This window comes from Mastomys coucha, unplaced genomic scaffold, assembly GCF_008632895.1.
Source record: "Mastomys coucha isolate ucsf_1 unplaced genomic scaffold, UCSF_Mcou_1 pScaffold16, whole genome shotgun sequence".
NCBI lineage: Eukaryota > Metazoa > Chordata > Mammalia > Rodentia > Muridae > Mastomys > Mastomys coucha.
Genome location: NW_022196898.1, coordinates 43003003 through 43026042, shown reverse-complemented (window position 1 = coordinate 43026042; position 23040 = coordinate 43003003). Strand labels below are relative to the sequence as shown.

The 23040-nt window shown below is 47.3% G+C and overlaps 2 protein-coding genes across 9 annotated transcripts in view; one reads left to right on the top strand and one right to left on the bottom strand.

The window, feature by feature from the left end:
- The window catches only part of Mindy1 (MINDY lysine 48 deubiquitinase 1), a 13961-nt gene extending 6586 nt beyond the window's left edge, over positions 1 to 7375 (bottom strand). The window contains exons 1-2 of the mRNA XM_031374797.1: positions 6667 to 7375; positions 2200 to 2957 (exon numbers count right to left, since the gene is read on the bottom strand). Of these exons, the coding sequence (XP_031230657.1) occupies positions 2200 to 2652 (453 nt within the window). The 5' untranslated portion in view covers positions 2653 to 2957; positions 6667 to 7375. The remainder of the gene's footprint in view (positions 1 to 2199; positions 2958 to 6666) is intronic.
- A 446-nt stretch (positions 7376 to 7821) lies between these two features.
- Positions 7822 to 23040, top strand: part of LOC116093401 (bcl-2/adenovirus E1B 19 kDa-interacting protein 2-like protein) — a 42640-nt gene continuing 27421 nt past the window's right edge. For 2 of the 8 annotated variants that reach the window (XM_031374794.1, XM_031374793.1), the window contains exons 1-2: positions 7822 to 7948; positions 22479 to 22571. In XM_031374794.1, the coding sequence (XP_031230654.1) occupies positions 22533 to 22571 (39 nt within the window). In that variant the 5' untranslated portion in view covers positions 7822 to 7948; positions 22479 to 22532. Of the gene's footprint in view, positions 7981 to 8416; positions 8748 to 10793; positions 10918 to 22478; positions 22572 to 23040 lie in introns of those variants that run through there. The other 6 variants (XM_031374789.1, XM_031374788.1, XM_031374791.1 and 3 more) reach the window with 5 other exon arrangements.

The window sequence follows — 23040 nt, the reverse complement described above, 5'->3', positions numbered from 1 at the left end:
TTTAATCCCAGCACTTGGGAGGCAGAGGCAGGTGGATTTCTGAGTTCAAGGCCAGCCTGGTCTACAAGTAAGTTCCAGGACAGCCAGGTCTATTCAGAGAAACCCTGTCTGAAAAAAAACAAAAACAAAAACAAAAACAAAAAAAAGCTGGGTTGAAGAAAGAAATGGGAAATACTGCCAGGCATTCCCAGTGTGAGAGAATAAGGGAGACAGGGGTGCACCTAAGAGTGATTTGGAGGGGCTGGCGAGATGGCTCAGCCTGTAAGAGCAATGACTGCTCTTCTAAAGGTCCTAAAGGTCCTAAGTTCAAATCCCAGCAACCACATGGTGGCTCACAACCACCCATAATGAGATCTGATGCCCTCTTCTGGAGTGTCTGAAGACAGTGTACTTACATATAATAAAATAAATAAATCTTAAAAAAAAAAGTGATTTGGAAATTTAAAACTGGCTTGAGAGAAATCAGGATGGTGGAGTGGATCATAGAACAGTACATTTCCTCACCCCACCCCTATATATGAGGTGTCGCTTACTGTTAGAAACACAGGTGAAACCATTTTGTGTAACTTGAAAAACATTTTGTGTGACTTAGAATAATGTAATTCTTGCAAGATACAGAGCCAGTCACAAGGCAGGCTCTGATATACTAATGAGCAAACCCCATGACAGCATTGATGTCTCAATGAATGGCACAAAGCTAATGTTCACTGGAATAATAAAAAAACTGCCAGAGAAACCCTGTCTCAAAAAAACAAACAAAAAATAAAAAACAACAAACAAACAATTGGAACTTTGAAAGTGGCTCCTAGGGTCACATTGTCATACTCCAGAGGCATGGCATCTAGAGGCTCTGTGTTGACACCCTTCAACAAGAGAGCTTAAGAGACTAGCCTCTGTGTAACTCTGCCTTCAGTGACCCTCAGTTTCCAGCACCCGAGGCCACTTTACTTATGCCCACCTTTCAGTACTAGCTGCTGGCCTACTGGGGGTGGGGTGGGGGTGCTTTCTCACAGTGCCCCCTCCCGGCCTGGTACAGAACTGCATCATGTCTGACAGGGTCGAGCTTGAACAAAAATCCCAAAGTGTTCTTACTGGAGGATTTCCCAGGGGACCCTGAATCGTAGTTTGTGTAACCAACCATTCCCCACGTGGTAAGATGTCTATGTCTGTGAGATTGGGGTAACCTGTTGGAGGCTGGTTTTGTGTCCTGTGTATTCAGATGCTGCTATCTGTCCTCAAACACCTGGTATGATAATGGCATGGTCAAGCATCTCCAGGCTCAAGGTTATGTGCAAATCACTTTCCATCATCTATGATTGGTTGATTAGCATTTCAGCCTATAGCTGGGCAGAGAAGAGGATAGGACAGGACTCCTAGGAAGGGGTCCTGAAGGAGACCATAGAGTAGGGAGAGAGAGAACCTCGAAGAGAGGAAAGGTGCGGAGACCATGAAGAGTCACCATGAGCAGGTTGCAGTAGGGAGAGACTCCACGAGGACACTCATGGACTAGAGCAAGCCAAGACAGGCAGCCTTAGAGCATTAGAACAGAGCCTGCCCGTCTCAGAACCTGCCCAGCTTAGGTTTGCAGATTGTTCTTTTTTTTTTTTTTTTTTCCGAGACAGGGTTTCTCTGTGTAGCTCTAGCTGTCTTGGAACTCACTCTGTAGACCAGGCTGGCCTCGAACTCAGAGATCCGCCTGCCTCTGCCTCCCAATGGCTGGGATTAAAGGCGTGCACCACCACCGCCTGGCAGGTTTGCAGATTGTTAATAAAAATACCAGGTCTCACCAGGCAGTGGTGGTACATGCCTTTAATCCCAGCACTTTGAAGACAGAGGCAGGCAAATTTTTGAGTTTGAGGCCAGCCTGGTATACAGAGTGAGTTCTAGGACAGCCAGGGCTACACAGAGAAACCCTGTCTTGAAAAAAAAGCAAAAAAAGAATATGAAAACAAAACAAAACAAAACAGGTCTCTATGTCTTTGTTTCAGAGCTAAAACAGGTTAGATCAGGTGTAGAAATGTCCAGCAGTTGTTTGAGAACAAGGGGGAGAGAAGTTAGAAATCTCTCCAAGAATTATTTTTACAGTGGCCATTGTATAGCATGGTATTGTAAGGAATGTCTACATGAACAAACCACGCATCTTTGAAAGGCACATCTGTGGACATCTTACTTGCCCAGCACCACACATTCTATACTCACCTTCCACTGAAGAAAGAGGATGTTCATGATGGCCAGGAGAGGACAAGGACCATTGCTGCTCTGCATGATGATGGGGGTCTGTTCTCCCTTCCAGGGGATCCACTTGACACAGTAGAAATCTAGCTCAGGCTGTTGGATTCTGGGGGACTGGGGAAGCTCCTGTGGCCTGGAACACATCTCAGTTGTCTCTACCTTAGGTGATGTCTCACAAGCTGGCCCAGGAGGACTTGAGCTAGTTTCAGGAGGAGGACACTCAAGATTTTCCCCATCCTGGACTGGTGGCAAAGTTTGGTCTCCTGGCTCCTGTTCTCCAGCTGCCCCATCAGCATCTGCACTGTCCTTGTCCTGAGGATGCTTCTCTGGTCCAGACAGGGTCTCATGTTTTTCAGATTCAACATGTTCGGCACTATTGGCCATACCAGGGGCTGGGCACTCAGCCTGAGGTTGCTCCATAATGGGTATAGAGTCAGCTGAGGGAAAGGAAGTGTTCTGTGACCTCAGAGACCTTGCCTAGGGCTATTCTAGTGTGCAGAAGAGAAACCTGGCCTACAAGGTCATTGAATTACAAAGCCAAGGGAAAGAGAAAAGTCAAAGTGAACAGTGTAGGCCACTCTGGCTCCAGATTAAGTTTTTCTCGGTGTGTATAAACAGGATATAGCTCATTTCACCTCCGACTTGCTGTGACCAGATGGGGCTAACTGGATGTGGGTTTCCAGGCTTGGAAAGGATGGAAGATACTGGTGCAACTGTCTTCTTCCCTGAAACGGAAAATGATAAGAGAGCTGGGCGGTGGTGGCACACGCCTTTAGTCCCAGCACTTGGGAGGTAGAGGCAGAGGCAGGCGATATGTATGTATGTATGTATGTATGTATGTATGTATGTATGTATATATGTACGTACGTATGTACGTATTGAGACAAGGTCTTATTGTGTAGGTGAGGCTGACCTAGATCCACTTGACTGTCTCCTGAGTGCTGAAATTAGAAGTGCGTGCCACCATGCCAGTCGATGGCCTAGAATTCTTGGTGATGCCTCTACCTCAGCCACCCACCTGCTGATATTAGAGGCCTGGGGCCACAAGCCTAGCTCTCACAAGATCACATTGAACCTAGAACAATCCCAAACCAGTCACAGTAAAAAGGTTAGGGAGGGGCTTCCTGTGGAGGAAGGGATTTGAATCAGTGTTGGATCCCTGAAAGGACAGAGGACATTCTAAAGCAGCGGTTCTCAGCCTTCCTAATGCCGCAGCCCTTTCATACATTCCCCCCTCATGTTGTGGTGATCCCCAACCATAAAATTATTTTCATGGCTACTTCATAACTGTAGCTTTGCCACTGTTAGGAATCATAAGGTACTTATTTGTGTTTTTCTATGGTCTTAGGTCAACAATCTCAAAGGGGTCCCGACAGGTTGAGAACCGCTGTTCTAAAAGAGCCACTTCACGCCCCTCATCTCACTGCCAACCTGACCACTGAAACAATGGATCCCAAGGAACTGAAATTTCCCCCAGGAATCTCAAGCCTGGAGGAGAAAACCACTGACCCTTGAATCCAGCCAGAGAGGACCGTGTATCCAGGAAAAGACTTCACAGCATTCTAACAGCTCATCTGACAACCTTGGCGAGGCTAAGGCCCAAGCAAGGCAGTCAATAATGGGCAGACCACACCTTGACCAGCCCTAGGCTGTTTACCTGCACAGAAAGTGGGCTCTCTACTGAAACTTTACCCTTCATTTAGGGTTCTGGTGACAGACTTCGGGATGTCACCAAATCTCTCTGTCGCTAATCCTAAAGTGGCTACATTGAACAATCTTTGCTTTTTTTTTTTCCCCTTTCTACCTTTCACTATGACTATTTGAATTTTATTACATTTACCTAGTGACTGCGTGTGTACACACCTGGAGGCCAGAAGGGAACTTTCAAGTTTGTTCGGTCCTTCCACCACGTGGAACCTGGGGCTGAAGCTCAGGCGTCAGGCAGCCAGAGCCTTGACTAGCTTAGCCATTTCACTGACTGGCCTACGGCTACCAGTTCAGCTCTTTTAGTTGGCTTATTGAAGACAAGAGGCTAAACTTGGCTTGTTAGGGCTGCCCAAGGCACAGGTTCTAATCCTGCTACCGGTAACAACTCTAGTTAGGGGGCACACAAAGGACTCCCCACAATCCTTGCAGTAGATTGCTCTCACCAGCTAAAGTTGACACAGCAACTTCAGATCCTAGTTGTTTCCGGCAGTGCTTGTACCCACAGGTCTCTTGTTCGATATTTATGCGGAATGGGAAACTGCTGCTTATTGATTTACATTAAAATACCTCAGGGCTAGCCGGGAGGTGGTAGCCCACACCTTTAATCCCAGCACTTGGGAGGCAGAGGCCGATTTCTGAGTTCAAGGCCAACCTGGTCTACAGAGTGAGTTCCAGGACAGCCAGGGCTATACAGAAAAACTCTGTCTCGAAAAAAACGTAAAAAACAAAAAAACAAAACAAACAAACAAAAAAACACCCCAGGGCTGGAAAGGTGGCTTAGTGATTAAGGCACATAGTACTCTTCCAGAGAGTCAAGGTTCAATTCCCAGCACCCACAGAGGACAAGGAACTGTAACTCCAGTTCCAGGGGAGCTGCTATCCTCTTCTGGCTTCCATGGACACCAAGCACACGTGGTGTACACAAAAGGCAAGCACTCATAAACATACACCTATATCTCCTCTAGTTGTGTATAATAACAAAGACCTTTTATCAGCTACTAAGGAGGCTGAGGCAGGAGGATCTTTGTGAGACCATTACAGCTGAGTGGTGTAGCCTTGCCTAGTATAGGCAATGCCCTGGTCCAAGCCTCACAACCTATTTGCACACATGCTCTTTATGGCTTTCATATAGATCACTTTGGATGTGAACACTGGACCTGTTTAACTTACAGTCAATCAGCACTTGGCATCCTGCAGATAGTCAAAGCAATTCCTGCCTCTAAATACCTCCCTTCAGTCTCCTTACTCCCCTCCCCACTTTTTTTTTTTTTTTTTTTTGAAAGGGTTTCTCTGTGTAGCCCCATGGCTGTCCTGGAACTCACTCTGTAGAACTGCCTCTGCCTCCCCAAGTGCTGGGATTAAAGGTGTGCGCCACCACTGCCCACCCCCGAGCCCCCTATTCATTAACAGGACACAAACAAGGTCCGTTCTGGAGTATAACCTAGCAGAAGGGCATGTGCTTAACACACACAGGGTCCTGGGTTTGATCTCCAGCACCGTAACAAGAAGAAAGCCAGGAGGCATTTTAAAGTGGTATCACTGGGCATAGTGGCACACATCTTTAATCCCAGCACTTGTGGGCAGAGACAGATGGGTCTGGTTGCCTGCTTTCTTCTTGTAAACCTTCAAGACTTGGGGACTATGAAAAGGCCTTGAGGAGTGTCAGCTGGGTGTGGTGTCTCAGGCCTTCCAATCCCTATTACTCAGGGGACTTGCAGCAAGAGGATCTTGAGGTCAGCCTGGGCTACGGAGAAACATCAAAGTTACTGAAATAACATAAATATAGTAAATTGATCATTCTCCTTATTCAGATATAACTTGTGCTAGCTACAGGTAATTTATATTTTGTTAATTTAGACTTAGAGTAGCAAAAATTACCCAGAGGCCTTCCACCCCCCCCCCCCCACTCCACGTCTCTTTCCCTCCCATGGCACTTAGAGTGAACCTTGAAACAGAAGCCATGCCTACGAAATATTAAAAAGCCTAAAGACAAGCATGGCTCATTTTCTGCCCAAGGCTAGAAATGATCAATAATTAACTGGGGGTTGGGAAAGCTAGTTCGACCATGGAAAGGAGCTACAAGAAACCACTGGAGGGAGTGGGGTCTCAGTGAAAGCGGACAGCGACTGTGTCGCTTGCAGGAGAGAGCAACAGAGGGCTGCACCTTGCAAGACCCACCCCCGTGGAGAAAAGCATGAGGGGAGGGTACTCAAAACAACCCGGGGTTTCCGCCCTGTCCCTCTTTTTTCCTCAGTCCGAATCCTACACTTCCTCTCTTCAGGGAGTCAGATCACTCTGGTTCTCTCCTAATCAGCAGTAGATGGTATTTACAGAGTGGGAGAAGCATATTAAATAGGTCTATACTTAAGGACTTCACCCACCCTCAGGGCTCCTCTCCCCTCTTTAACTGGTATTACCCAATCTTCTCAACTGAATGCAATTCTTCATGCCAACATGCTTTGAGATTGCTCTAGAAAGAGGCAAGCCCAGCAATTCTGGATGTCTAGGAGAGGGAGAGGGTTTTGAGTTTGTTTATAAGGGGAAAATGAAGAGACCGCGTCTCTTTTACTGCTCCATCTCTTAACTGCTCCGGGTGCCTGGGATCCTGTAAGCGACCTAGACTTAAGAGACCACGGATGGGACTTCAGGTGTCAACTTCGCCCAGAGAGGGTGGGGAGAGCTACGAGAGACGAGGTAAAGAAGAGAGTTTGAAAACAAAGTTTTTACCTCAAAGAGGTGGATGAGGTTCCGGCCCTGGGAGAAGACTCAACTCTGGCGGTTCTACGCGGGAGGTGGGGACGTCGTTGAGGGGCGCCGAATGCGTCAGCTGCCTCCCAGCTGTCAGCCCCGGAGCTTACACGGCTTGACACTGGTTTACAGTCGCAGCTTCCAGCCTGGGTCGCAGCCACTTCCGGACTCACGCCCAACCCCGGGGCTGCCGGAGCAGGGTCGGGGGCGAGGACAAGCAAGGTGAGGACAAGGGGGCGAGGACAAGCCTCGGCGGTCCCCCGGCTTCCCAGAGTCTTCAGGATTCCCGATTCACCGAGCCTCCGGCGTGCGCTCCAGCTCCAGGCCCTGCCTACAAACTGGCTTTCAAAGGAAGTTTGTGGTTTTTCTTTTCCTTCTCTCTCTCCCTCTTTCCCCCTGTCCGGACAAAGACAAATTAGCCAAGGACGCGGTCCCTGGAGGAGGAGGGGCCTGCTCAGCCACCGAGGATTTCCATCCGGGCTGTCTGAGCCGGTCAGCAGCCCGGTGAGCCGCAGAAAGGAAGAGAGAAAAACAACAGACCCTTCTCTTCCCTCCGCCTGCCGAGGGAAGGGACGGAGCGCGTGTGCCTCTCTGGTGAGAACCGGGAAAAGCAAGCGGCCTGGCAGAGCCGGGAGGAGCAGGAGCAGGGCGGGACAGCAGCAGCCGATTAGACCTCTCTGGACGCCCGCCGCAGCCCTCTGTTCTGGAGCCAAGAAAGCAGGGCAGAAGGGCGTCGTGTTTGCACATTTACTCGTTTAATAAGAAAGAGAATGCCCACTCCTGATTTTCTGGAGCACCCCCCCGCCCGGAGCTCCTTTCCAAAGCTTCCCTTCCTCCCTGTATTTTTTTTTTTGAAAGGCTAGGAATGAAACTGGTTGAGCTGTGTACCTGGTCGCGGGTGAGGAAGACGCTCTTCTGCCTCTTCTCACCTCCCCGAGAAGCAGGAAAATCTGGAGATAGATTAAAAAATGAGGGAACATGTTATGATGAAGGGACATTTCCCCCCCAAGTAGTCTGCCCTGGGACACGCAAGTGGCGGTTAAGGGATGTTGGAACCTAGCCTTACGTTCTGAAGGCTCCTCTAAACTCTATTGATGTGACGGCCAAAGGATAAGGCGCCAGGCAACTCGGAAAGCCGAGAGAACTGTTGCAACAGAGACCCAGGAAGCAAAGTCACGGTTGCAACAGTCCAAGACCGAGGAGCTATTTGCTCAGGCTGTACAAGAAAGGCTATGAAGAAGCAGGAAGAGTTGGCACCACAGTAGGTTTTAAGACGGCAAGTCAAAGATTATGGTAATGTTTTCCCAGCGTGAACAAACACATTGATCACGATATGTCAGTTTGGTAAAGGGGGGAATTAAAAAAAGAAAGAAAAACAAAGTAAACACCTAACGTGGGAAGCTGTTTTAATAAACTGTTTTAATACAGCAATGTTGTAGTTTAAAGTCCTAGCCAAGCCAGGCTTGTGAATCCAGTATTCAGGAAACTGAGGAGAAAAATTACAAATTCGCGACTAGCTTGGGCTACATAGCAAGAATTTGTATTTAAAATTTTTTTTGAGAGATTAATTTACATTAATGTCAAACAAATGTTCGGTGTAATATATGGAAAGGTACTATACTGAGTCCTATCTGCAAGTTCAGATGCCATAAAGGCGAGTTATTGTGACACATACACAATTTGCATGTCATAGCACTCCGAAAACTGCTCACTTGGGGGGGGGGGGGAACCACGAGTTTCTGGACTACATTTCCCAAGAGGCACCGCGATATACTCCTCCTTGACCTCCCATGAGCCTCTGGGCTCAGAACCCAGCCTCCGCCGCTGGGGGCGGGGTAACGCCGGACTCCCGGAGTGCCGGATTACGTACTTCCTCCTGGGGTTCGGAGGCCGAACCCTTTAGTAGCGGGTTCGAGTCCCGCCCCCTGACTCTCGGCTCTAGACCCTAGGTCTGGGGCGGGGTACATTCGGCCGGGTTACCTCTCCTCGCTGAGGGGCGACGGCACACCTCGGGCTTTACCATGGAGGACTACCTGCAAGACTGTCGAGCCGCTTTGCAGGTAACGGGTCCTAGTCGGTGACCGAAAGGAATGCAGCGTGGGGTCTGGGAAGGACGAAGGTGTGGGATCTGGGGAGCCCGGACGGTCGGTGTGGAGGAATCGCAGAAGTGGACGCGAGGGAGCTGGAGGACCAAACCCTTCGCCCATGGGCGGGAGAGCCCGGAGAAAGCAGTCCTTTGGTTCGCTTGAGTCGGGTCCTGCAGCAGGACCTGTGAGGCGTCCGCCAGCCTCGCCCGGCGAGGTGTGTCTGTCCCTCCCCGCCCCTCGCAGTTTCCCTCCCGCGAGCGGGCTTCAGCCCACTGGCCTCCAGGCGAGCCGCTGGGAGCGGAGGGCACCTGGGTGCACGGCTTTATTATTGCCTCTGAATGGCGGTTTGCCTTTCCGCCCCCCTAGGTAGAGGCGGTCGTGGTGTTTTACTTTAAATCTTTGTTTTTATGACAAATATACAGAATAATGCATCAGGCATATATGTTGACCCACAACTTACATGCCTTTGCTTCCAGTGTTCTCCTTTAGTGTTAATGCACACGTACACACACACACGTACACACGTCGAAATACTGCCTCCTTGGTAAGGGATAAACACAAAGTGTGTTTGGAATCTAAACCATAAGCACGCCCCTGAATTCTTTGTAGCTTATTTTTGGTGCTTCCTGAGCCAGCTGGACTCACCCAGCTGTGTTGACAGGCGGTGTGGCATTAGGTCGCTATTCCCGTTAGAGGCTCCAAGTCACCTGGCTCCCTACTGTTAGTTTCGCTGCCCCTGAAGAAACGGACAGGTGTCTTTCATTAAAATAACTTAGCTCGGTGTGGTAGCCACATGCCTCTAGTTCCAACGCTTGGGAGGATGCTGAGGCAGTTCAGGCCAGCGCTGGGGCGGAAAACAAAATCCAAAAAAAACAAAAACAAAATCAAAAAACCCTCAACAACAACAACAAGAACAGAACAAAATAATCCTCTGGGTAATAGACTCTTTTTTGATTTTTGAGACAAGGTTTCTCTGTATAGTCCTGGCTGTCCTGGAACTCACTCTGTAGACCAGGCTGGCCTCGAACTCAGAAATCTGCCTGCCTCTGCCTCTGTTGGGATTACAGGCGTGCACCACCACTGCCCAGCTAGACTCTGTTCTTTAACAAACCCTGAAAGTCGCCTAGTTCTGCTGTAGATTCAGCTTCATGGATAAACGAATATCCTCAATTTGAATTTAGGGTGAGGTTCAACTTGATGCTGGCTACCCTAAAAATTTCCGTTTGAAAAATATCAGGCCAGGCATGGTGCTGCTAATCTGTAACCGGCCCTGAGTTGATTGAGGCAAAACGAACGATTATTAGCTAAAGTGCAGCCTGGGGTACATCCTGAGGTTGGGACAGACTACCCTCTCTTCATGACCCCCCCCCCCAAAAGAACCACCATATTTGGGGGAAGTTGTTTCAATAACAGAACGCAATTTGAACCAGTTCTCACTGGTTACTTCTTTTCTTCTGGGCTTCTCCTGTCTCCACCCTCTTGATGCTAGTTAAGAATTGTGTGCCCTCACACTTTGCCTGAGGTCTACATATTTTGTTTACTTTTTAGTGTGTTTTTGAGATGGTCTTATATAGCCCAGGCTGACCTTGAAGTCCCAATGTAGTCGAGGTTGAGTTTGAACTTCTCGTCCTACTGCACCTGCTTCCTAGGTGTTGGGATTATAGGAGTCTCCTGCAATGCCCAGTTGGACTATCTTTTAATTTATTTTACTTTACTTATATGAGACAGGGTCTCACTATGTAGTAGATCAAACCCGTCTCAAACTCAAGAGCCCCACCTGCCTCAGCTTTCCAAGTGCAGGGATCAGAAGCCCTTGAAAATAGTTTTTTTTTTTTCTTTTCTTTTGGTTTTTTCGAGACAGGGTTTCTCTGTGTAGCCCTGGCTGTCCTGGAACTCACTCTAGACCAGGCTGGCCTCGAACTCAGAAATCTGCCTGCCTCTGCCTCCCAAGTGCTGGGACTAAAGGCGTGCACCACCATTGCCCGGCAGTTTTTTTTCTTTTTTGTTCTATGTATTAGAACATGTATTCTTATTTGTATCTATGTGTTTAGGTATTTGCACATTTAAGGGCAGTGCCCATAGGCGGCAGAAGAGGACATTGGATTCCCTGGACCTGGAGTTGCAGGTGGTTGTGAGTCACCAGGTGTGGTTGCTAAGTCCTTTCTAAGATCAGTCTGAGTTATTAAGCACTGAGACATTTTTCTAACCCTGAACAAATTGTTAAACTTATTTATTTAGTGGAGTGTTGGGAGCGGCACCCATGCAGTAGACACATGTGGAGGTCAGAGGAGACTTTCACCATGTTCCCTTCCACCAAGCCGGTCCTCCCAGCAATCAAAATTAGATTTGTAACAAATGCCCATTCCTGCCCGGCAGTGTTGGCGCACATGCCTTTAGTCCCAGCACTTGGGAGGCAGAGGCAGGTAGATTTCTGAGTTCGAGGCCAGCCTGGTCTACAGAGTGAGTTCCAGGACAGCCAGGGATACTCAGAGAAACCCTGTCTCGGAAAAAAAAAAAAAAAAAAAAAACCAAATGCTCATTCCTGGTGAACCATCTCATCCCGTCCACCTCTCCCACTCTTCCTATCTTCACAAAACAATGGATTTTTCATCTTCTCATACACACACACACTCATGCACACACACACACAAATATTTAGGGGCTAAAAAGATGGCTCATCCATTAAAAGGACCTACTGTTCTTGCAAAGGACCAAATTCTGTTTCTAGCACCTATACTGGATTGCTCACAACCTCCCATAATTTCAGCTCCAGGGGAATGTGGGATCTCTAATCTATGAAGATACGAGTACTTATACATACATACATATACAGATAATTTAAAAATTAAAATTTTTTTTCCAAAATCTTCAAAAATAAGTTAAAAACAAAACCAAAAACAACCCTGGGGGCTAGAGAGATGGCTGAGTGGTTAAGAGAACAGGCTGCTCTTCCAGAGGTCCTGAGTTCAATCCCCAGCACCCACATGGCACTCCTGTCTGTCTGTCTGAATGTATGTGTATGTCTGCACATGCATGTATCTGAGGAGACCAGAAGAGGATGCCTGGATCTTGAGTTACAGGCAGTAGTGAGCTACTTGCCTTGGGTCCTGGGAGTAGAACTTCTGGTCTCTGGAAGAGCAGCAAGCACTCTTAACTGCTGCATTTCCTACCTCTGATGTAGACCATTATCCTAAGTGCTATCCTGTTGAATTTTTACCAGAATCAGGTAACTGTTCCACTGTTTAGCGAGAAGCTCTTGGATCTGAAAACTCACCCAGAAGCAGGACTCTCCTTTCCCGCACTTGCCCTCCACACCCTTTGCCATAGATGACACTGCATTTCTTGTATTCAGAAGTTTGGCAGTAGAGTTGACTTCCCCAGCATCACCCTATCCCCGTCTTTCCCCACACTCCTCCTTCGAGGAGCGAAATCTAGTTCCCTTGTGAACCTCTGTACTCCCTCCTGAAGGTGACCTGGTCTTAGAATCTCCTCAGTGCACAGCCTCACTTGGGCTGGGAGTAAGTTGAACATGGTCTCTAAGAATGTTACCTGAGAAGCCAGGGCCAGTTTATGCTGGGGGATGCCAGTAATTTTAATTCTTTTTGATTATAGACGTATATAAGGAAAACATTGAAGCACAAAACAGTTATGAAGTGTAAAAGATAAAAGACCCTTTTTTATTCCTTTCCATCCAGTTCCTCCAGAATCTGTTAATGTTTCCTTTTTAAGAAGAAATTTGTGTGTGTTTGTGTATCTATGAGAATCTGCCACATATACCCTCAAAGTTCAGAAGCGGGGTTATTAAGTTCCCTAGAACTGGAATTATAAGCTGTTGTGAACCAACCATGTGGTGCTAGGCACTGCTGAGCTTCTCTCCAGCCTCCTGTTTTTTGTTTTTGTTTTATTTATTTTTTTTTTTTTTGGTTTTTCGAGACAGGGTTTCTCTTTGTATCCCTGGCTGTTCTGGAACTCACTCTGTAGACCAGGCTGGCCTCGAACTCAAATCTGCCTGCCTCTGCCTCCCAAGTGCTGGGACTAAAGGCGTGCGCCGCCGCCGCCGCCACCACCACCACCACCTGGCTCTCCAGCCTCCTGTTAATGTTTCTTGTTTCTGAGAGAACCTAATCTCAGCCTGGTCTACATAGCAAGTTCCAGGATGTCATGGCCTACATAGACAGACCCTGTTTCAAAAACACAAGAGCTTGTTTGGGGCAGAGGAGTACAGAGACAGGTATACTCTGACCAAAGAGCAGTCTTTTGATAGAGAGGGTTGTCCTCTTTGGGCTGGTGCATCTCCAGGAGGAATGTAGGTGGGGTAGTGAAGGACACTGGCCAAGCCCAGTAGATCAGCAGAATCCATCTTGATGATCAATAAGATGATGGATGTTTCAGCTAGATGACTCTCACATGTGCCTCTGTAAAAGAGAAACCAGATCCAGACAGACACACCTTTCAATGACGTCCGTGGGAGTCATGAATGCTTGGCTTTTGCATAGGACAGAGAGAGCGGATTGTAGCCAGTTCTGCAATACCTTATTTTTAGCATGTGACATCAGAAAACTTTTCTGTAGTCTTTGCTGCATGACAATAGCATGCTCCACTGAAAGAAAATCTATGTAGCTGGGCTTAGTGGCTGAGGTTGAGTTTGAAAGATCCCTGGACTACAGAACAGATTCCTAGACCTGGGCTGAGTAAATAAAGGACCAGAAAGGGCCTGGTACAGGTGACCTGGTGACACAAGCCTTTGATCCCATCACTTAGCCCCAGGCAGAGGAAGGTGTACAGAATGAGTTCCATGACAGCCAGGGTCACACAGAGAAACCCTGTCTTGGAAGACAAAAAACAAATAAACAAACAAACTAGCTCGTGAAACCTTGTCTTGAAAACAAAACCAAAAATAAACAAGGGAAAGGGGGGTGTGGGGGGATGGAGAGGGTGGGGAGGGAGGAAAGCCGGCTTTCTGTTTGTTTTTGTTTTTAAGTGAGCTCCTATTCCTAGTGACTCATCTTGTACTTCAGTAGGAAAAACTCTCTCTTTGGGGTGGGGCTACATTTCAGGGTGAGCTAGGAACAAAGGTATACTTCTCAGGCATGACTCCCGGAGTGGATGGTGGCTCATCCTTTAACCAGAGGCCTCATGGTTTTTCTGTTAGTATTATGTAGAATAGCTATCTACCATAGTCATCCTCAGAAGGGAAGTGGTTTTTTGGTTTTTTGTTTTTTTCCTAAACCCTCTTCCTGCCTTCCCTCCAGGCCATCAAACAGACAGACACTTCAGGATACATTATTACATTATTTCAACTGATGGTCCTCCTTCTCTTCTTAAGACAAGTTTTTTTAAATCTATTTTTTTTTATGTGTACGAGTGTTTTTCTTGTGTGTATGTATGAATATCACATGCATGCCTGATGCTCTCAAAAGTTAGAAGGTGTCAGATCCTCTGAAATAGATGTTATGGGATGGTTTTGAGCCACTCTGTAGATTTTGGAAACCAAACTGGAGTCCTCTACAAGAACAAGTGCTGTTTTTGTTTTGTTGCTTTTCAAGACAGAATTTCTCTCCCCTTTTTCCCTCCCTCCTCCCTTTCTCCCTCTCCCTCTTCCCCTCCTCCTATCTCTCTCTCTCTCTCTCTCTCTCTCTCTCTCTCTCTGGCTCGCTCGCTCGCTCGCTCTTGCTCTCTCGCTCTCGCTCTCTGTGCGTGTGTGTGTGTGTGTGTGTGTGTGTGTGTGTGTGTAGCCCTGGCTGGCCTTGGACTCAGAGATCTGCCTGCCTTTGCCTTTGAAGTGCTGGGATTAAAGGCATTTGCCACCGTGCCCAGCTACAACAAGTGTTCTTAACCACTGAGTATCTCTCCAGTCTCACTCCTTTAGATTTGTGTTTATATTACACTAATTTTTGTGTGTGTGCATACACTCATATGCCACAGTGCACACATGGAGGTCAGAGAACAGTTTTCAAGAATTAATACTCCACCACATGGGTCCCAGTGATTGAACTCAGGTCGTCAGGCTGGACAGCATACACCTTTACCCAATGAGCCATAACCTGTCCCTTTCTTGCAGAAAGTCTTATGACTGGGTATGTACCTGTAGTACTAGCTGGAGGATCTCTGTGAATTAAAGACCAGCCTGGTCTACATATCAAATTCTAGGGCAGCCATGGCTACATAGATAGACTCTCAGTAAACAACAAAGTAGTTATGGTGGCACATGCTGTAATCCTAGCACTTGGGAGATAGAAGAAGGAAAATTACCAGGACTTCAAGGCCAGCTTGGCCTCCATAGCGAACTCTAGGTCAGCTGGGATGCAGTAACATTAAGTAGGTTTGGTGGCACTTGCCATTGATCCCAGGCAGAAGCATCCAGATCTTTGTGAGTTCAAGGCCAGCCAGGACAGCATAGCTAAATCCTGTCTTTGAAAAAAAAAAAATTGTTTCTCATGGCTCTCAGATTCAGTTTCTTCCCTTGGTAGCTCAGGTTTCTCCTGGGGCTAAGTTTAGCTGTATTTCCCCTGAACTCCTCCCCTAGTTAGAAAACAGACACTCTTGCCTGGCCTTCGTATTCAGCCACTGGAGGGGTGGGTTGGAGGTGACAGTTACATATTTTTCCTAAATGAAAAGGACACAAGAGTCTCCACGTAAGAGTGCTCTTTCCACTCTCAAGGATCTTCCAGTTTGGAATCAGGGGCACACACATTCATGGAAGGGTATGGAGCCCCTTAAGGAAGTTCCTTCCTGAGAACTGTTAGACAGGGGGGAGGATCTCCACCTGAATATCAAGGAGCTTTCTAGAGGGTGGCACCAGTGTGGGCAGGGAGGGGCAGAGGAAGAAGAACACCAGTGTGGGAGGGGCAGAGGAAGAAGAGGGAGAGGGTGCTTCATTTACAGAAGAGGTTTTTTTTAAAGGTTTATTTATTATACATAAGTACACTGTAGCTGTCTTCAGATACCCCAGAAGAGGGCGTCAGATCTCATTATGGATGATTGTGAGCTACCATGTGGTTGGTAGCTGGGATTTGAACTCAGGACCCACAGAAGAGACTCTTAGGTGATCTCTTTTAATCATGCATGGCATGAAACAAGTTAGTGTTGTCCACTTCTTGCTCTTTTGAGCTAGGGTTTCATAGTAATCCAGGCTGGCTTGGAACTCATTGTGTAGTACAGGCTAGCCTCAGAGTTGCTACAGTCCTTCTGCATCAGCCCCCAACCCCCACTCCCTAAGTACTGAGATTGAAGATAACATGCCCAATTTATCCTCATTAAAAAAAATTTTAACCTGGCAGTGGTGGCGCACACCTTTAATCCCAGCACTTGGGAGGCAGAGGCAGGCGGATTTCTGAGTTTGAGGCCAGCCTGGTCTACAGAGTGAATTCCAGGACTGCCAGGACTACACAGAGAAACCTTGTCTCAAAAAACCAACCAACCAACCAAACAAACAAACAAATTTTTTTAGCTGGGTGTAATGGCACTAGCCTTTAGTCCGAGGCAGAGGGAGGTGGATCTCCGTGAGTTCAAAGCCAGCCTGGTCTACAGAGTGAGTTCCAGGACAGCCAGGGCTACACAGAGAAACCCTGTCTCAAAAAAAATTGTTTTAATTACATGTATACGTGTGTGTATCTATGTGTGGGAATATGCATGTGAATAGAGATGCCCCCAGAAGCAGGAAGATGGGTGTAGGATCCCCTGGGGCTGAAGGACAATACACGTGCCATCTCTCTAGCCCATAAAATAAAAATTGTTACCATTTATTTCTACATTCTGTGGGGGTGGGGAACGTGCAGCAGCAGGCACATCTGTAAAGGTCAGAGAACAGCTTGGCAAGATTCCCAACACTTCCCACCACATTGGTCTTAGGAACTGAGCTCGGGTGTCAAGACTGGCAGCCTCTACCCACTGAGCCATCCTCCCAGCCCTGCCCTTGCTCTCTATGGGAACCAGGACCCCATATCAAGTAAGAAGCAGTGTTGGACTCAGTTGTAGTCTGTGATTGTCCAAATGGTGTTCTGCCGTTTCCTGACAGTGAATAGTGCAAAGAGGGCCTCACACGGCACACACACACACCATGGTTTGAGGGGGCACCTAATCCAGGCAGGCCTGGACAACAGAGGGCGGTGCTGGTGGGGGGTGGGAAGGAAGAGAAGGCTGCATGTCTGTGGTCACCCCAGGTCCAGGACTGCCACCAGTGACAACAGTGACAAAGCGTTCCTGCCATCTGCTGCTGGCCTTGGCTGAGCACCAGAGTTGGAAGCTTGGAGACCACTTCTCTTCCCTTCACGCTGTGAGGTGGCTTTGGTCCTTTTCCCCCACACTGGGGACCTGGCTGGCCATGATTCAGCTGTGCTGTTATAAGGATTTAGAAAGGCTCTCCCAGACCTTCCTTGCGCTCCTTCCTCAGCCTTTCTCTGGTCCTCTTCTGCTTCCCTTCAGCTGGGACACAAGGCTCGAAGTGTTTGCGCCCCTTACGGCTTCAGGGAGCCCATTATCTCTGAGCCACTTATCTTGGGATTTCCTGTCACTTTGGTCCACAGCCATCTTGGACAATCTTTGGTGTCTTGGAGATAGGGTCCCTCCCTAGACTCGGGAGGAGTCGAACGAAATATGACGTCAGGTGACTGGGATCTTGGGTGTAGAATTCTCTTACTGCTTTGCAAGAGTCTAGTTGTTGCCAGGTGCGGTGGTCTGCACATGCAGTTCCAGCACTGGGGAGGCTGAGGCAGGATGATTCTGAGTTTGAAGCAAGGTTTCATCTTAAAAAAACAACAAAACATTACCAAAAAGGAAAGAAAAGAAATTGAGGCTGGAGAGATGGTTCAGTAGTTAAGAATACCAGCTGCGCCCGGCAGTGGTGGTGCACGCCTTTAATCCCAGCACTTGGGAGGCAGAGGCAGGCAAATTGCTGAGTTTGAGGCCATCCTGGTCTACAGAGTGAGTTCTAGGACAGCCAGGGCTATACAGAGAAACTCTGTTTCAAAAAAACAAAACAAAACAAAAACAAACAAACAAAAAAAAATACCAGTTACTCTTCCAGAGGACCCTGGTTCAATTACCAGCACTTAAGGTGGCTAACAACAGTCTGTAACTCCAGTTCCAAAAGATACAACTCCCTTTCTGGTCTCTGTGGACAATGCACACAAGTGGCACACAGACATACGTGCAAGCAAAACATCCAAATGCAGAAAATAAAAGTCTCCAAAAATTATATATATATATATTTTTGTTTGTTTGTTTTCAAGACAGGGTTTCTCTGTGTAGCCCTGGCTATCCTGGAACTCACTCTGTAGACTAGGCAGGCCTTGAACTCAGAAATCTGCCTGCATCTGCCTCCCAAGTGCTGGGACTAAAGGCGTGCACCACCACTGCCCAGTTGTAGCTGAACTTCTAATCCTCTTCCACACTCATATCTGGGACAACAGGCGTGTGTTGCCTCCCTTGGCTCACATAGTGTTGTGTTAGCGGATCAGGGCTCCTTAAGTGTAGGGCAAGCACTCTTACCTGAGCTACATCTCCAGCCCTGATGTGTGTGGTTGCTTGATTGTTTCTTCACCTTTCTGAGGAAAGAGCCTCACATGAGCACATGCTGGCTTCAAACATACAGCGCAATGGACACTTCTGGTCCTTCTGTCCCCACTTCTGCCCCCACCGCATTCCTAGGATACCTCGTACTTCATTTTTCTGGAACAGGGTTTTGCTATAACTCTCTGTGGAATCCATACTGGCCTCAGCCTCGTGATTCTCCCTCTTTAGCCTCCTTCATTAGTGCTGGGATTACAGGCGTGAAGTGCCACACCTGACAAGGGGTCAGAGCTCTTTAGGAAGTAATCAACTATTTTGTATTTATGTGTCATGGCACACATATGGAGGTCAGAGGATAATTTGTAGGAGTCAGGATTGGCTCTTCCAGCATATGAGACCTTGGCAGCAAGCGCCTTCACGCGCTAAGCCATTTCTCTGGCTCAGGGTTCCATACTCTTGAAATGGGCCTAGAGAAATGGGCATGGGCAGATCTTGAGAGCAGATATCCTTTAGGGGCCCTTTGTCCCCAGAGGCCTGGCAAATGGACTTTACTTTTTGTGGTATGAGTAAGAAATGGGGAAGAGAATGCTTGGAAGAAGAAGCCTTTCTTGGAATAGGCTTAGAGCTCAATGTTGGAGCACTTGCCTAGCATGTATGCATCGTGAGGTTCAGTTTCCAGCACCACAGACGACAAAAGCGGCAGCCTATTTAGTAGCTGCAGATGAAGGGCAGCAGACGGCTCATGGTTAGCAACACTGGCTGCTCTTGTGTGGCTCGCAGCACCCGCCTGGGAGCTCACATCCACCTGTAACTCCAGTTGCAGAGGTTATTAATGCCCTCTCACGGCCTCTGCAGGCACCAGGCACGCACATGGTGCATATACACACATAATCAGACAAAACACCCAGACACGTGAAATAAATAAATCTTTAAAAAAAAAAAAAAAAAAGAACAAAGTTGGGGCTGGCGAGATGGCTCAGCAGGTAAGAGCACGGACTGCTCTTCCGAAGGTCCTGAGTTCAAATCCCAGCAACCACATGGTGGCTCACAACCATCTGTAAATGGGACGTGATGCCCTCTTCTGGTGTGTCTGAAGACAGTGAAAGTGTACTCATATGAGTATTATTTATTTTACTTATATAATAAATCTTAAAAAAAAAAAAAAGGCAGCCAGTGAGAAAGGACCTTCCCTTTAAAAAAAAAAAAAAGAACAAAGTTGCCTATGGCAGAGTATACCCCTAGAACTCTAAACTTCTGTAGAAGAAAGGTCACATCAATAAGGACAATGATTGGAGGTTTCCTCTGAGTTTTTTGCTAATGTTGCATTACATTACTTGACAGTGAAGGGCCCCTTGCTATGTCTTAGTCTTCCGACCCCTTTCGTAGTTTACTAAACTCTATGCCTAGCAGATTTCCCTGACGAAGAGCCATGGTGGCTTTCTACCTCGATGCCTCCTTCATGTAACCCAGTAGCCTTCAGCTGGGCTAGTTTATCAAGTGTGGAGACGGGTTTTGATTGTTATGACTGCAGTGCTATCTGCATCTCCTGGGTAAAGGCCAGAGATCCTGTCAACTGTTCTGTAATGTGCTGGACAGCCCACACAGCACAGGCTAGCCAGCTCAGAATAACAACGTCAAAACAAAGGAACCTTAGAACCTTGTGCTGACCGGTACACCTTGTTTTGTCATATTCAAGCCCGATAACCTGAACTTGATACCTGGAGTTCACATGGTGGAAGGAGAGAACCTACACCCTCAAGCCGTCCTCCATTTTCCATGCACACACAGAATAGATGGTGGGGGTGGCAGCGTTATATATTTTTTTGAGATAGGGTTTCACTGTGAGCCTTGGCTGATCTGGAACTTGAAATGTAGATCTGGCTGCCCACAAACTGCCAGGTCTGCCTCTGGCTCGAAAGTGTTGGCATGAAAGGCATGCACCACCGTGCCTATCCCCTCCCCCTTCTTGTTGTTCTTTAATAAGCTAGCTTAAGGACTAGGGGTATACCTTAGTTGATAGAGCGCTTGCCTAGCATGCACAATCCAGGGTTCACTCACCAGCAACACATAAACCAGACATGATGGCAACGACCATAACCCTAGTGTTAGCAAGGTTGACATAGGCAGATCAAAGAGTTCAAGGCCTGTTTGGATTACTTAGCAAACCCTATCTCAAGGGTTAGGTATGTCCCTCGATAGTAGAGTGCATGCGGTTCCTCACATGCAGTCCCCAGTACTTTAAAACTATGATTATAACAACTCTCTTCTTTTTGTTTTTTTGAGACAGGGTTTGTATAGCCCTGGCTGTCCCAGAACTCACTTTGTAGACCAGACTGGCCTCAAACTCAGAAATCCGCCTGCCTCTGCTTCCCAAGCGCTGGGATTAAAGGAGTGCGCCACTACCGCAACTCTCTTCTTTTTTTAGACAGGAACTCAGATAGTCTGGGCTGGCCTGGAATTTAGTATTTAGCTGAGGCTAGACTTGAATTCCTGATCCTCCTGCCTCCAACTCCCAAGGGCTGAGATTACAAGCCTGTGCATCACATTCGCATGGTAGGTACTGCTTGGAGTATGTGTACGCCTCACTTGGCTGTCATAGAGACTGAACAATCACTTAGTGGGTGTAGCAGTATTAGGGTCATGTCTGGCACCTTCAAATGTTTAAGTAAAAATAACAAAGCCTGTCTGCTCTTGGAGCCACCTTAGTCTAAATGTATTTGAGGATCCTAGGAACTCAGGAGATGAATGGGAACAAGGGTGATGGTATCAGTTCTGTCTCCCTCTGCATTATCAGCAGCTAGACTTTTTTTTTTCTGGATTTTTTTTTAAAGATTTTTATTTATTTATTATATGTGAGTACAGTATAGCTGTCTTCAGAGACACCAAAGAAGGCATCAGATCTCATTACAGATGGTTGTGAGCCACCATGTGGTTGCTGGGATTTGAACTCAGGACCTTTGGAAGAGCAGTCTGTGCTCTTAACCACTGAGCCATCTCTCCAGCCCGCAGCTAGACTTTTAAAAGTTCTACGTCAGCCATGGTGGTACACACCTTTAATTCCAGCACTGGAGGAAAGGGGACAGAAGCAGGTAGATCTCTTGAGTTCGTAGCGGCATCCTATCTCAAACCAAAACACAAAGGTTCCTGGCTGAGGAGATGGCTGTCTTAAGGTTCCTATTGCTGTGAGGAAACACGGACCAAAGCAACCTGGGTAGGAAAGGGTTTGTTTGGCTTCTGCTGCCTCATCACTGTTCATTATTGATGGAAGTCAGGATATGAACTCAAAGAGGGTAGAAATTTGGGGTCAGGGGCTGATACATAGGCCTTTGAGGGGTCCTGCTTACTGGCTTGTTCCTCATGGCTTGCTCAGTCTTCTTTCTTTGTTTTTGTTTGTTTTGTTTTGTTTTTCGAGACAGGGTTTCTCTGTATAGCCCTGGCTGTCCTGGAACTCACTCTGTAGACCAGGATGGTTTCAAACTCAGAAATCCACCTGCGTCTGCCTCCCAAGTGCTGGGATTAAAGATGTGTGCCACCACTGCCAGGTTTCTCTTTGCCTATTTTTATAACTTAGAAATATAAAAATTATTCATCTAGTTTGAAAATAGGAGTGTTGAGTGGCAGCTTAGGCCTGGAATCCTTGAGGGTGTGCTTAACTGTCCATTTCCAGAGCATTCTGATACTGCCCACAGAGAGTGCCTGAAGGAGCTTGAGCAATCTGATGATGGTGCTGTCTTCTGAGAGTTAGCATGCTGGGATACAGTGGGGGGGAACTGCATCTTTCTGAGGACTGGATAACTACTAAGGCCTAGCTTTAAAATGTGGACCCGCCGGGCGGTGGTGGCACACGCCTTTAATCACTTGGGAGGCAGAGGCAGGTAGATTTCTTAGTTTGAGGCCAGCCTGGTCTACAGAGTGAGTTCTAGGACAGCCAGGGCTACACAGAGAAACCCTGTCTCGAAAAACAAAAAACAAAAGAACAAAAAAAAAACAAGAACAAAAAAACAAAAAAAGGAAAACAAACAAAAAAACTAAACAAACAAAAAGAAAGAAAAAAAAAAGCCATGGGCCCTCTCTCTGGATCCCTGTCACGGTATCACATCCTCTGAGGGCCACTGAGAAGATGTATGTGATGCCTCACCTGAGTGAGGTAAGGGAAACACACAGATGGTTTATCAGTGTCTCTTTCCCCTCCAGGAGTCCAGGCCTCTACATGTTGTGCTAGGAAATGAAGCCTGTGACTTAGACTCCATGGTGTCTGCTCTCGCCCTGGCCTTCTATCTAACAAAGGTGAGTATTAAGAAACAGTTCCTTGGAGTGAAAAGATTTGGATCAAGGCCTAGCTCTGCCACTTATCAATGTTTATAAACTGAGTGAAGTCTCACATGGGTGATGACTCATGTGTGTAAGCCCTTGGAAGTGGGATAAAGGCCACTCTATTTCATTGACAGATGGACAGACAGACAGACATATTGATGTTGGAAGCGGGAGGCAAGGGGATAAATAAGGGCCATTCTGTTTCATTAATAAATGGGGGAGGGGATGGTGGGAAGGGAGGGAGGCTGGAGAGATGACTCAGAGGGCCAGGGTTCAGTTATTCCCCAACACCTACAAAGTAGTTAACCATTTACTGTTCCAGTTCCAGGGGATCAAAATGCCTTCTTTTGACCTTCACAGGCACCAAGCACAATTATGGTACACATATGACACACAGGCCAAATATTCAATATAAAACAAGGTTAATAATTCAGTAAAAAAA